The sequence below is a fragment of the Haplochromis burtoni genome, unplaced genomic scaffold (assembly GCF_018398535.1).
Source record: "Haplochromis burtoni strain Fernald_Lab_line unplaced genomic scaffold, NCSU_Asbu1 Contig_376, whole genome shotgun sequence".
NCBI lineage: Eukaryota > Metazoa > Chordata > Actinopteri > Cichliformes > Cichlidae > Haplochromis > Haplochromis burtoni.
The window spans coordinates 362,287-377,462 of record NW_024582737.1 but is presented as its reverse complement, the minus strand read 5'-3'; the positions used below and the strand labels follow the sequence as shown (position 1 = coordinate 377,462).

The window sequence follows — 15,176 nt, the reverse complement described above, 5'->3', positions numbered from 1 at the left end:
TTAACTTTTTAAAGGATTTTCTTTTTTAAGTGTGAAATGCGTGTGAATTTATTACTTTGTGTCTTGAGTTGTTGAACTCACTTTGTGGTTTAAAAAAAAAAAAAATGTCTTCCCTCTTTTTTTCCCCCTTTAAATTTTGGGCAATTACATGTGTTGAGGTATATTTAGATACCTGGTAGTGATACTATGTTTAATTGTTTAGTCATTTTTTTGTTTGTTTTGTTTTTGTTTTTCAAGAAGAATTATGTCATGTACAGCTTCGGGTTCTTATTGTGCATTTTTACACTTAATATTTTGATTATGTTACTTTATAAATTAAGTCTCATTGAGGAGGAATTTTAAAATAACACGATTAAGCTCTGCTGAAAGTTTATTTTTTGCTAAGTGCTCCCAGTTCAATGTGGAGTGGTTGGCATGTGGGCAGAAATGATCCACTTTAATCCTGATTTGTCTGATGCTAAAATGTACTCCCTTATTTTTTCACTTGTTTAAAGGACCAGTGTGCAGGATTTAGGGTGGTCTATTGGGCAAAATGAAATATAATATTCATAATTGTATATACTAAACTGGAATTACTAACCACATTAGTATCTACAGAGGGAGAGGATCCTCACCTGAGAGGTCCGTGTAGTTTTGTAGAGAAGAAAACTCTGTAAACATAAATACATGCCATCCATGTAAAATGCAAAGTAGGTGTGTCATGTAGTCGCCATTTTTCTATAGTAGCCTGGAATGAACAAACCAGACCTTAAGAAGGGCCTTTCCTGCTGCTCAGTCACAAGTAGTTGTATATGCTTGGAAAATGACTTTGGTTGCTATCTGCAACCTCACCACTAGATGCCAATGAATCCTACACAATGCTCTTTTAAAATGATCTTTAATGTCTTAGACATTTTTGAATGGGACTGGTGGTTCTTTAATGCTCTAGTATCCAATAAGGAACTGTGTATATCATGTGTTACTCACTGATTGGATTGTTCTCTCCCCACTGCAATGTGTCTGGACATGAAATAAAACTTGCTATCCCAAGGGAGGCTGCTGAAAAGACGACTCAACTTATTGTTTCTGTTCTTATTTGGAATTCAGGAGCACCAACTAAAATGAGGAGTTGCATTGCTTGTGGTGATAATGCAGTTTGTTTTGAAAAAGATGCATGCTGGGTTTCATGTGGTTTTGAAATTAGTATCTATTTTTAGCGTAATGTTAAGAAGGCCTTTTTCCCCAAGCCTGGAAGAGAACTAAGTGTAAATGGTGGGTTTTCATTGACAGCTGAATCACTAAAACAAATGTCAGACATGCTCTTCCTAAGTAGCCTGTGGCATGATGTTATTTAGGATTTTCTTGATGTTAATGCACTATTAGGTACATCATAAAGGTTCAACTACTTGTTAATTTCTAATCAATCGCACAGCAGAAACTAAATGCAGTGGTATGTAGACATTGTCAAGATGACCTGCTGAAGTTCAAACTGGGCCTCAGAATGGGGACGAAAGGTGATTAAGTGACTTTGAACATGGCGTAGTTGTTGGTGCCAAACTGACAGGTCTGAATATTTCACAAATCCACTGGGATTTTCACACATAACCATCTTTAGGTTTTATAGAGAATGGTGCAAAAAGAGAAATTATCCGGCCATTTATCTGGGTGAAAATGACTTAGTGATGGTAAACAATGGAGGAGAATTACAAGACTGAAATTGATAGGAAGGTAACAGTAACTCAAAAACTGCTGTTGTGCATTCAGAGCATCTCTGAATGCACGACAGCAGAAAGGCACACCTGGTGCCACTTTTCTCAGTCCTTAATAACCTGGCTTCTCAAATCTACATTCTAAAGTATTATTGTGTAAGATACTGAACCTTCAGTTTCTCCTGATGCATCAGTGTGTGTATGAGACTGTTACAAAGTGCATAGGGGTGAATGAGACTTGTAGTAAAAGGGCTTTGAGTGCTCAGCTGACTAGAAAGGTGCTATGTGAATACCAGTACATTTTCTGCCATAGCTTTCCATTATAACCTACATATAAAAATCTCATAGAATCCATGCATTTATATGAACGTAACTAATAAGATACAAAACTGACTTTAATACCTATGCATTATAAGACCAGTCTAAATCACACTACATATTATCTTTTTTACAAAATGTATTTAAAAGTTTCTTAAAATATTGCCCTGCTTGCACACCTGTGCAGCTGTAAGACCGTGTAATACCACTCCGAGCCACCAGGCGTGCTCCAGCGTTTGTGTGAATTTCTTTCCCTGTGTTTTCCTTTTTGTCCTTATTACCTCGATGTTCATCTTCGGTTGAGGTGAGTTTGTAGCTGGCTAATTGGGTTATCGGGCTTATTTTATCTCATGCTGAATAGTGCTTTTGTTTTTATCGTACAAATTAGACGTGTCATATGTTTCGATATGTATAGATGTTTTTTTTTTTGCAAAGCTAGCATCGAGAGAAAAGGTTGTAAAAACCACGCTTGGCTTCATCTGCTTCTCCTGCCAGGTGAGAGAGGTGACCAGCAGTTCTTTAAGGTGTGGCATGAACGACTTTAAATTAAATGTTGAGAATAAAAAAGGATCCTGAAGGCTTGTAACAGTCGCTCGGCAGATCAGCTGAAGCACATTTGTGCTAGTGTTTGTTTATTAGTACACGTGCACTAACTGTGAGACGCGTTAGCGTTTTAAATGTTAGCTGAACACGGACCCCTCTCTCTGTTTCATGTCTCCTCAGCCTCCAGTCATGTCCATTGAATACACCATTGATATCCAGCTGACAGAGTTGGGATTTCCGGACATACTGCAGCCGGAGGAGGCTTTGGTCAGACAAACACCGTGTCGCTCCACATCATCTGATGGCTCCATCTCACCCAGTCACTCTCCCACTTCACTTCCAACCAAACATAAACCGAAACGGCTGCTCAGAGGTGGCAAAGTAGTAGGTGCAGCAGGACAGACCTCAGACACCCAAGAAACCACAGTGGCCTCTGGTCCATCCAAACGGACTGAGATGTTAAACTGTAAACGGCTGAATCCCACAACAAAAAGGCTGCAAGACAAACAAAGTGGCAGCGAGACAGCGCTCGCTGAACCGTCAGCACCCACAGTGATGAGTGATCCCATTGCTTTACAAGAAACCACAGACATTCCCCCGGTGATCGCTGAACAGGAAGGAGGGGGTGTTGATGGAGATGGAGGAGGGCAGAGACCTGATGTAGACATGGCTGAGGGTGAATCGGCAGAAGTGCAGGAGGATGACTCGGATGACAGTGAAGTGTCAGAGGTGTATGAGGAGGAAGAGGTTGATGAGGAAGAGGAGGATGAGGAGCTAACTAGTGGTAAGACCATATGTTAATATCACACATGCACCCATGTGCAGGTGAAAGGTTCAACACAAGATAAACAAAAAAACTAAATATCAGATTTTCCTGTAATTGGCAGGTAGTTGCTCCTGATACACAAACTAAATGCCGAGTAAAATGGCCTTATTTGCATAGTGGTTTTGAAGTCTGAGCCTGTGATAGTTTCCCTTAGTGTCAACAAATCTCATGAGAACAACAAACAACAACACTGCACTTGGCCTTGTAATTGTTTACTCATTCGCATGAACCTTGGCACTATAGTGCCTAGATGTGTAAAGCGCTTTGGGGTCCTTAGGGACTAGTAAAGCGCTATACAAATACAGGCCATTTAACGTCTCCTAAACAGACACTCTACACTCTACAATAATACATACAGAGGAAAAAAAGCCCAACAATCACATGTTGTAACTACATGCTGGCTGGGACTGAAATAGGACAAAAAGGCAGGTGTTTCAAATGATGGCTGTCATTTGAAACACTGACATGGAATGTGTGTGTTTTTTTTTGTTTGTTTGTTTTTTCCCCCTCAGTTTTCTTACTGGACAAGAAAAAAGAAGTGAAAAACAGCAGATGACTTTTTAATTAGCACACTTCCTTCCTTTTTTTCCCCCCCTCTAGAGTCGAGCCAGTCAGGTGACTACCGGTGCAGCGTGTGTCAACAGCATCTGCCCTCCAAGTTCAAGCTCCACGATCACATGAGAACCTCCACACAGGAGCACGCCCATACTGCTGTGCAGAGTGTGGGAAGCGCTTCTGCCAGATATACAACTATCGCGTCCACCTGCGCACGCACGCGCAGACCAAAGTGGATCGTCTCCAGTGCCGAGTCTGTTTGATGGGCTTTGCGTCGCAGGAAGATCTGAACGACCACCTGGCAAAAACTCACTTGGAGGACGAGTTCTATGAGTGTGACCTGTGCAAACGCGTGTTCACGTCCCTAAAGGCATGCGAATATCACGTGCAGCTACATAAGTGTATGCTGAATGTCATGTGCGAAGTGTGTGGCCGCAACTTCTCATCGCCGAAATCCCTGGCGCGCCACCGGAGGAAGAAGTGCCACCGTAATTTTAAATGCACAGACTGCACAAAGGTGTTTACCAAGAAGAATGCACTGCTAAAACACAGTTTCTCCCACCTGGGTTTGTTGCCTTACACGTGTATACGGTGTCGCTGCCACTTCCGATTGGCTAAGCTGTACCGCCAGCACAAATGTGAACCTGAACGCATTCACTGCGTGGCGTGTCTGAGGGAGTTTCTCAGTCAGGAGGACTTCCAGCAGCACAAAAAGGACACGGGCTGCTGGGGCAATCAGGAGCCGAGTGAGAAAACGAACGAGATCAGATGTTTGGAGTGCGGACAGAGGTTTGACTCGTCAGAAGAGCTGAAGAAACATGCTGGAGCTCATCAGAGGGTGCTGAAGTGCGCTGAATGCGGGAAGGGGTTCCGGTCGGCCTTGCTGTTGATGTCCCACATGGGCGGCCATGCCGGGCAGTCACCCTGCCTTTGTCAGAGCTGTGGACTGGGCTTTCCCCACCAGCAGAACTATGACAGCCACCTTAAGACGTGTGGACAAACACCTCAGTCTGCGGTGAGTGTGTGAAACTTACAGTTTTTACACTGCTGCTGCCTCTTCTGTTAAAGCACGCTAAGAAGATTTTCCATCTTCCAGATTGGTACAGAAATACTTTAATGAAACAACTTTATTTCAAAATCAAGTTGCACAGATTAACTGAGCTAGTCAGGCCAGAAGAGCGCGTAGAGCCTCCTACAGCTGCTGGTTGCCATGGAGCTATGTGGATGAAAGCAGCCACTTTTCTTTGGCAGTGGATTTTAAGGGTTGTGGAAAACTATTTCCTCCAATTCGCAATTACTGTTTATATCTGTATTCTCAAACATGAGAAACCTGCTTAATCGACTAACCCACAAGTAGCCAGGTGTCTGTGTGTAGGTGTGGCTGTATTTCTTAGCCAGCTGTTTTTGTGTCAGCACAATGATTCTAAACCAGGATCAACTATTGACATATCTGAGTAAATAGGAGTGCACATCGGTCTTATCTTACTTTTGATCTTACTCATTGCAGGATGTTTTTGTGCAACACGAGCAACCTTTATAGCAACCCATCGTTTGTTTTTGTTTTTTTGCTCTGATGTAGCTACAGATATGCTCAGAAACCTGTTTCCAGGAACTCTTTTCATATCATAAAGTCACACTGAAATGCTTTTGCTATTTTTCCCCTTCTAGAGTACCACCAAGAAACGTGTGTCTTTAAAGAGCTCTGTGCTGGAGAGAAAAAAGCACAGCACTACACCAGACTCAATCAACACAGCAAACGCAGTCACTTTGCCCGCTGTTGTTTTAAACAACCCTGCTCCACCAGTCGAGGATACTAGCAATCCAGGTCACGTGACTGAGGGTGTGTCTACTGGCACTGGTCCATCAGATGGGTTGTGGAAGCTAACCCTTGATAAACGGCCGCCTGCTGGTGTCAATCTTGTCTTGTTCGTTCCTGTTTGTCCAACGCAAGCCAACGGGCTCCCGCTCCCATCTGCAATCCCTCAGACACTACCCATCACAGCTATGCAAGCTCTGCCGGAGGGTCCACTCGCAGTCGGTGCTGCTCTTGGAGCGACACTAAGTGCCCCACTGGATCTGTTAAGTGGGGTTAAACCGGATCCAGAAGCACCCTTGGATCTGTCTAAGAAGTCTGCAGTGACGTACCTTCCTGTTAAAGGTGAACCAGAAGAATTTGAAATCTCAGGACAGGCTGTAAATGCTGGAAGACAAGAATTCGGAAACCATCACAGCAAAGTGACAGCTAGAACAACCTCAATAAAGACAGCTCCCACAGGACTCATAGTGGATATAAAGAAAGAGCCTCAGACTTCTGGTTGTGATTTGTGGTCGTCCGAATCAAGCCAACTGACAGACTACAAGCTAGAGAAAGAGATTAAGATTGAAGTTAACATTTCAAGTGCTGGTAAGGAAAAATAAAGTAAAGCAAGGTCAGAAAAGGAGAGAAAGATCACATTCCCTACCCTGTAAAGGAAGCATTTAATATACTGTTAGAATTACATACATTACTGTGTAATTTGTATATTGACCATCATACGGTTTTATGACAAGGCAGCATTTTCCTATAACTATTCCCACTTTTGTCAGCAGGATAGACTATTAGTGTGACTGTGGTTTTTGTTTCAGAAGCTCCATGCAGAAAAACGTAATATTGCTGGCTTCATCGGTTTATCGAAGGGGATTTTTTTTTATGCCTTTACTTCATTACTGTTACAATGGTGGATGCTCATATTAAACATAGCCAAAGTATGATGTCAGTGAGGGTGTACTCACACTAGACACGGTTGCCTGTGCATGATTGTTCCTGCTCCCCTGCACTCAACTATCTAGACACAAGTATGCATTACTTTGTCTGAGCATCTCAGCTCCTCCCTCTCTCGCACACACCCTGAAAGGCACTCTTGTAAGCTCACGATTTTTATTTTTTTTTTTACATGTTGTAGCTTAATTGGAAAAGTCGTGTCTCCTAAATGAGTTTTGCCGGAGCCGCTATCACTGACAAAGCTGAAGTTAGTCAGCAGCAATTGCTCTACATCAACGTCACAACAGAACCACTTTTGTAACATGTTCCTGGTACAGCACCCAGCAATCACAACAGACAAATGAGCTCGACTCTGAGGGTTCAACTGCACTCCTGCATGGTACAGATCGTCTCATGTGAGTACACCCTGACCAGGGATATCCTTGGTTGGTCATCTCAGGCATACAGCTATATGTATAAGCACACAAGCTCCTCCCACCTGCTGTATAAAACTGTTTGGGGGGTAGGGGTTGCCATTCAGAGGAAATGGAGCTCCATCATTGACAGTATAAGAATATGTCTAGCTTATTTTGAGCTTATAGGTCACTTTATCATGAATTGGCCTCTACATTCAGAAATATACAATGAGAGAATCTCGATACGTGTGCAACAGACTGGAGACGGAGGAATGTGTCTTTACCCGTTCAGACTCGATGATGGTTGTCTAGTAAGACGATCATCATCGCTTCCACAGAACGGTGACCAGTGTGCTGGTTCAGACCTGAAGCTGACCTGCTCACATGCTGTTCATATTAACAGACAAGGATCCATGTCTGAAAGGGGTCAAAGTGTGACAGTTTTCTTGCATCTGTAATTTAAACAAGACATTCCAAGCTTTTATTTGTCGAGGCACTTTTTTCTTCTTTCCTTTTGCATTCAGATATAAGGCTGTAAATTCAGCCTGCTGGAGGAAGAATGAATGGAGATGAATCCTATGCAGTGTGATGCAGAATTTCTATTAGCATTAAAATTTCTGTCATGTTCTTATCGTCTTGGAAAACTGATTCTTTTTGTAAACTGTCAAAACTAGAGGGAAACAGGGTTTTTTTTTTTCTGAAAGCTTGTTTTGTATAGTAACTAGCATTTTAGTGCTATGTTAAATATTTCATTATGAATGGTACTGATTAGTAGAATGAATAGATGTCTTCTTGTGATTAACATTTCATGACTCTAAACAGTCTGCAGGTATATTTTGTTTTTATAAAGGTTAATAAATGCTTGTTTGGATGCAAGGTGAGTCGCACTGAAACTGTTTTTTTAAGTTTGCCTATCTACAGTATTGCCTTCTGTTGCAAAAAGTTGGCCTTAAATTCTAAAAACTACCAAATGAAAAAATATATGTGCCAAAATATAGCTCTCGTTAGGGTCATGAGAAGTCTGAAACCATACAGCCACAGAGTCGGACATAGTGAGGTTCATTTCCTGTAACATCTTTGAAAAATGGATATACTGTTTATACCCCTATTTAACTGTCTAAATGAGGTCAAAACGTGGTTATCACGCAACTCTCTCACACTGAACGAGGATAAGACAGAAGTTATAGTTTTTGATAGTTGTTCCAGCGGGGCGTGACTAACTGATGCCTTAGGCCCCTTTGCTAGCCATCTCTCGCTCACTGTTAGAAACCTTGGTGTTTTCCTGGACAGCTCTTTCAAACTCAAGAAACAGATCTCCTCTGTGGTAGAAAACAGTTTCTACCAGCTGCGTCAGATATCTATCTTTGAAGGACCTTGAAAAGTTATCACTTCCAAATTAGACTACTGTAATTCCCTCTACTCAGGCCACCCGTCTTCCTCTATTCACCGGCTCCAGTTATTTCAAAACGCAGCTGCGCGTCTCTTAACTGGTACTAGAAATTATGCCAACATTACACCTGATTTAGCCAACCTATATTGGCTCCCTTTTGAAAATCATATCAATTTCAAAATTGTCTTGCTTACCTTTAAAATTTTAAACGATTTGGCTCCCAGCTATCTCTGCAAACTCCTCCATTTGTATATCCCTAATAAGGCACTTAGATCTTCCAATCAAATGCTCCTGACACAACAGAGGTCTCGTCTGAAGTCCAGAGGTAATCGGGCCTTTGCTGTTGTAGCACCTAGACTCTGGAATAACCTCCCTCCTTATATTCATTCCTCTGAGTCCATCCAGTCTTTTAAATTGAGTCTTAAAACGTATTATTTTAGTCTGGCTTTTGATTTAAACTAATGTTATTTCGTGGCTAGTTATGTTTTTTCCCCTATATTGTTCATATTGTTTCCTGCCCTCCTTTTAACTGTTTCTTTTTATTCTGTCTTATGCTATTGCTCTGACCGACTGAAGCACTTTGGTCAACTTTGTTGTATTATTATGTGCTATAGAAATAAATTTTGATTTGATTTGATATACACAGCAGGTAAAATAAGTATCAAACACGTCACCAATTTTCTAAGTAAATTTCTAATTTCTAAAGGTGCTATTGACATGAAATTCCCACCAGATGTTGGTATCAACCCATCCAGTCCACACATGCAAAGATATCAAGCCACAGATGTCCTTGACACAGGGACAAAGTACTGAGCACACTTACTGAAATGTAATAATTTGTATAAAAGCCTTTGCTGGTGATGGCAGCTTCACATGCCTCCTATATGGAGAAACTAGTTGGATCAACCTTGGAGCTTCTGTGGGTCCCTTCCATGATCTCTATTTTTAATAGATTTTCACTTGGATTCAGGTCAGGTGATTTAATGGGCCCTTCTAGCAGCTTTTCTTTTCTCTTTAACAGACCAAGTTTCCTTGGCTGTGTGTTTGGGATCATTGTCTTGCTGAAATGTCCACCCTTGTTTCATCTTCGTCATCATCATAGATGGCAGGAGTTATATGAAGCATGCCAGTGCCGTAGGGTGATGTTCCCACCTCCAAACTTCCCTGCTGGTATGGTGATTTGGGGGTGATATGCAGTGTCTTTTTGACCTCCAAATATGGCATCCAAAAAGTTTAATTACACCTAATCTGAGCAGACTATATTCTCCCAGTATTTCGCAGGCTTCTCTAAATGTTTTTCAGCAAACCTTAAACACACTTCAACGTATTTTTTCTTCAGCAGTGGAGTCTTGTGTGGTGAGTGTGCATACAGGCCATGGCAGTTGAGTGCAGTACTTATTGTTTTCTTTGAGTTGCCTGCTGATTCCAGGTCTTTCCATAGTTCTCCACAAGTGGTCCCTGGCACTTGATTATTCTTTTCACTCCTGCCAGAAATCTTCCCACTTCCAGATTAGAGCTCCAACAGTGCTCAGTGCCATCAGTATATTTTGAAACAGGAAGGTTTTGTGAGAGATCTCATCATGAGATATTTGACAACTTGGTAATGAAACATTTTTATGAGCCATCAGCTGGGAGTGAACCAGCTGGTATTAAAGCCGCAGGGTTGCTTTCTAATTACTCATAGATTGTGCCTACCTTTCTTTGTGCGTTCAGTACTTTCCCCTGCATTATTTCTCATTATTACACATAATTTATAGCCACCTATGGGTAAATTTCTTGGCATGTGTGGACTGGATTGGTTGTTACCGACATCTGGTGAGAATTTCATGTCAATAACAACTTTAAAAATATATTTATTAGGCCACAATTGTGGGTGTAAAAGGCATTATATATTTACCCACAGTCTGTGTGTGTATAGACATAGATTCATCAGATACGTCATTAGATACACTTTGTTAGTCCCAGGTTAGAGCCCCTTTGGTCTTCAGAACAGCTTTAATTTTTCATGGCATAGAAGGTGCTGGAAACATTCCTCCAAGATTTTGGTTCATGTTGACATGATGGCATCACAGCTGCTGCAGATTTGTCTGCTCCACATCCTGTTGCACCCCAACTAAAGGTGCTTTATTGGATTGACATCTAGCGACCGCAGAAGCCACCTGAATACAGTGAAGCCACCTGATTTTCATGTTCAAGAAACCAGTTTCAGATGATCTGAGCTTTTTTGCAACGTACTGTACTATACTCCCGGAAACAGCCATTGAAACATGGGTACACTGTGGTCACAAAGGGATGCAGATGGTCAGCAACATTACTCAGGTAGACCGTGGTGTTTAAATCATGCTCTGCCCAAATGTGCCTAAAAAATCTTGATACGAGGCGAGATTTAACAGTGGCCTCAGTTTCCTGTAGTTAGCTGACAGGAGTGACACCTGGTGTGATCTTCTGCTGCTGTAGCCTGTGTGCAGGGAGTAAATCAGGGATTCTCTTCTACATAAATGAGTGCTCACTTCAGTTACTGTTGCCTTCCTTTCAGCTTGAAGCAGCCTGGCTATTCTCCTCTGATCTCTGACCACTCGAGGAACTGATGCTTCCTGGATATTTATTGTTTTTTGGCTGATACTCTTTAAACCCTAGAGATGGTTTTGTGGAAAAATCTCAGTAGATCAGCACTTTATAAAATATTCAGACCAGCCCGCCTGACACCAACAACCGTTCACCAACACCTTTCTTCCCTATTCTGATGCTCAATTTGAACTTCAGCAGGTCCTCTGGATCGCTGGACCATGTCTACACACCTAAATGTACTGAGCAGGTACCGTGTGATTGGCTAATTAGATCTGCATTTCCAGCAGTGGAATAGGTGTAACCTAACAAAACAAAACATGTAGGTAACTGTTATGTCAAAAATCACATTTGATATTTGACATAACAGTTGCAGTTTATCAGGATACAATAAATGCTATAAATTGAATAAAAACAAAAAAAATTAATACAACTTACCAGTAGATATTAAAAAAAATAAAAAAATAAATAAACGCCCATCTTTTCTGAAAAAGGAGGAGGAAAGAAAAAAAGACTACAACTCCCGTCACGTGATTTAAAAATCCCGGAACTACAATGCCTGGTGACGGGATGTTTTATGTGGGCTACACGGATGGTCGACAGCCGAGGTGTAAAAGCTGTACAGAGTGCACTTTCTTCTACCGTTTCCAGCCGTGCTATCGAAATTTAAAACTTTAAATTCGTTGCTGTGGGTTTTGTGGCGCCAGCGGCGGCGTTATTTTGAATTCATGGACAAAGACAAGTGTAGCGATATTGTAAGTAAGCGAGTCTGTTGTTTGCTTTAGCTAAAACGTCACGTTTTCAGCCTATTTTGAGAGCAGCCAGTAGCTCACACGAGCCAGCTAACTGGACTGTGTGGAGTCTGTTCACTCACCACATGCAGCCTCTGCACTCATGCTTTGTGTACCTTTTGCAGCATGGTCAGTGCTCCTGGATGGAGATGCATCAGTTCCTCGGTGACCTTATCACATCTGGAAACTCCTCAAAAAATCCGCCAGATGTGTTTAATGCAGCATGGGGCGTGGCAGGAGGTGGTGCTGCTGATGGTGCTCTTGCGTTCAAAGCTACATCGCTTGAGCCACTTAGACCTGTTCAGGAAAAGATGGGTGCAGGGGCATCACAGAGGGCGAGAGAGACCAGAGACCGGAGAGAAGGTAGGAGCCGTGTAAATAAACAAGTCCACCCATTTTCTTGTACATTTAATTTTCCTACTGATGTGGTTCGGTTTGTCCTTCAGCTTTAGATCTGCATCATGCCTGCACCTGCCCTGGCTGCCCTTTCTCCAGTCTCCCTCCTTCATTTGAGACCCTAACATCCAGACAGCCTCTGTCCTTGCCGCCACACTCAGAGACCATATCCCACCCAAAAGATCTCAGTATTGCTGGTCCAGTGAGCCTTAGCATGTGTTTACCAGAGTCCACCTTACCCAGCACCACCACCACCACTACATCTGAGCTAGAGACGGGCCTGCCCAGCCGATCACAGAACGAGGATGTAGACAGAGGGACTCAGAGCCAGAACCAAAACTCTGATGTGCCTCCTTCAAGAGCGTCTTTGTCCCATCTTTCTATGTTTCCCCACTTGTGTTGTCACCCCGGCCTGCAAACCTGTACCCAGACACTAGGCCGCCAGGAGGGCACAGACTCCCCGTTTTCTCACACCCATGCTCACCATCACTTTCACCACCACCACTGCCCTTTAACGTCCTGTTTACCCTGCCCCCAGCTCGCCCACTCGCACTCTGCTCGGCTCTCTGGCGCGTTTCCATGCTTGTCTTGCCCTCACTCCTTTCATGCCTGTAATCAGGTGTGCCACCGTCAGCACAGGCAAGCACAGCAGCAGGAGGAGAGGGTTAGGACTTCTACAACCTTGCTGTCGTCACTGCATCCCTGCATGCACTGCTCCGCCTCATTTTCTAGACCTTCCCAGCTGCTACAACACCAGCGCTCCGAGCACGCTCACAAACCAGCCGGGTTCATTTGCACAGAGTGCGGCAGGGCCTTCAATTCACACAGCAACCTCCGCATACACCTCAATGTGCACACTGGTGCACGGCCCTACTCCTGCTCCGACTGTGGGAAAAGTTTCAGCCAGTCTGGAGCGCTGAAGATCCACAGGCGGATTCACACGGGTGAAAAGCCATATTCATGTGGCTTCTGTGGCAGAGGATTCCCCCATCTGGCAGGGGTGCGTGCCCACCAGAGGACGCACACAGGAGAGAAGCCCTACCGCTGCAACCAGTGTGGCAAGTGTTTCACCCAGTCCGGAGCGCTAAAGATCCACACTCGCATCCACACTGGAGAGAGACCCTTTATCTGCAGCATCTGTGGCAAGGGCTTTTCCAACCGCTCCGGGATCCGTTTCCACTACCGCACAGTCCACGGGCTGGCTCCTGAGGTCACAGGGGAGACTGGAGGCGTGTACCGAGGACCCACAGGTCGTGCTTGTCAGCCCGGGCGCCCCAGAACGACACTTCCAACCGGCGCTGCGTTAAATGCATCCAACAGTCCAGGTATCGACTCACATGCAGTTCTGAATACTCGGGATTCCTCAGATTTAATTGCTTCTCATCCCGCCTCTACACCGATCAGTGGGAACGAGGGCAAATCTCAGCCAGAAGGAGCAAGAGAGGGGCTGCCGTATGCATGCGAAGACTGCGGCCTGCGCTTTAAAGACGCACTGTCCAGAAACAGACACCAGTCTCTGGTGCATTACTCCCACGAGGGAAGAGAGGAGGAGGGGCAGAGGGAAGAGTTCAGCACAGATGCTGAAAGTGAAAGAGAGTAAATTACTGCGGCTGGTAGATTATAACAGACTGAACATCTTATGGAATCTGTTCTTTAAGCAAAACTGCTTTCAAATTGGAAATTCAGTAATATTGCACTCCTTTTTAAGTGTTTTTCTGATATTTCACACTAAGATTGTGCTGAAACTCAACGCTAAACCTTTTCTATTTAAACACAACCACAGTTTACTTTTAGAATTCATGTATTTTTTTTTCTACTCTCCATCAGCTTTTCAGTCCTGATGTATGTGAGTGAAGTGTCCTATATGTACAAATTTACCCCATTTTAGCAGTCCTTTATATATCCAGGTAAAAAAAATCTAATTTCCAAGAGAGCCTGATGTCCATCCATCACACACACCAAACCAACTGGTTGCTAACACATCTGTGTAATTGTGCCTTATCCAGCAGTCCCAGTGTTGTATTATGATACCAGAAAGCATGTCACATTAATGTAATTTGATGGGCTTTTAGTAGCATTTTATTATGGGATTGAGGACTGCCACTTGGCTCCTTTTATACAAAATGCCTTGAAATAGGAATGAAATAGGAACAAGTACAATTTTATATGTTAAACATGGATCTGTAGTAAACATCAGTGTCACAGGTTTAATTAAGTTATTTAGTAACTTAATCATTTATAAAACCACATGTCTTCTATACAAAAAAAACAACTTTCCATGGGATATAATATAAAGTAAAAAAAAAATAATACAAGTATACAAATATAACTATTATAATTTTTCACTTAATTCTGTAATTCTGAGAAAGGTGCTATACAGCAGCAAAGGCCTAACAAACAAGGCCAGTAGAGGTGTTTTTTTTTTTTTAAATGTTAACATTTTGCGATAACTCGGCCTCCAGCAGAGGAACGTACTCTTCCTCTGGAGACTTGTTTAACTAGACAGAGCATTTCTTTCTCCAGGAAAAGTGGCTGAACACAGCTGTTCATCCAAGCAAAGGACAGTCCTTCCTAATTATGTCATCTTACTGCCTTTCGTGCCTCTCAGTTGTACTACAATCCAAGCAGTTATTTTTAGCTGTTGGTATGTTACCGGGTGATAATTATCTGCGCAGACAAATAATTACACAGTCCATTGTTGCTTAACGTCTGAAGCTCGTGGCAGCCACCTAGTGGTTATGTGTAATTATAACAGTACTCTTTGTTACAGGTTACAATTTATAGTGCTTCATAAATGTTTTTGAAATGATACATTGTGAATACAATGCTTTGTAACATATTCATTTTTTGTTTTGCCTTAATTTGTGGAGAAGACTACACACAAATTTCTGTATGTGCTTTTGGAAAGTGCAGTTATGTGATTAAACATTTCATCAAACAGTATCTCT

At 42.7% G+C, this 15,176-nt stretch overlaps 2 protein-coding genes across 3 annotated transcripts in view; both read left to right on the top strand.

Annotated features, from left to right (window-relative positions):
* wu:fe05a04 (zinc finger protein 429) overlaps window positions 1-7,975 on the top strand; it is a gene marked incomplete at its 5' end in the record, with an annotated part of 32,789 nt that extends 24,814 nt beyond the window's left edge. Inside the window, 4 exon segments of the mRNA XM_042229062.1 lie at window positions 1-2,310; window positions 2,730-3,333; window positions 3,976-4,945; window positions 5,599-7,975.
* Window positions 7,976-11,605: 3,630 nt separating this feature from the next.
* On the top strand, window positions 11,606-15,171 carry si:ch211-79k12.2 (uncharacterized protein LOC568844 homolog). 2 transcript variants are annotated; one of them, XM_005943752.3, is made up of 3 exons: window positions 11,606-11,796; window positions 11,958-12,195; window positions 12,279-15,171. In XM_005943752.3, exons 1-3 carry the CDS (start codon window positions 11,770-11,772, stop codon window positions 13,826-13,828), a joined length of 1,815 nt encoding a protein of 604 aa, XP_005943814.1. In that variant the 5' UTR covers window positions 11,606-11,769; the 3' UTR covers window positions 13,829-15,171. The 2 variants fall into 2 exon arrangements, with proteins under 2 accessions (XP_005943814.1, XP_005943813.1); XM_005943751.3 differs by having other exon boundaries at window positions 11,606-12,195.
* The last annotated feature ends 5 nt before the right edge of the window (window positions 15,172-15,176 follow it).

What these genes read in the sequence shown, in the direction of transcription:
- si:ch211-79k12.2 (XM_005943751.3), top strand. Translation starts at nt 11,919, where the DNA reads ATGCAGCCTCTGCACTCATGCTTTGTGTACCTTTTGCAGCATGGTCAG. An exon ending in GACCAGAGACCGGAGAGAAG is followed by an intron (nt 12,196 to 12,278) that starts GTAGGAGCCGTG and finishes TTTGTCCTTCAG; the next exon opens with CTTTAGATCTGCATCATGCC.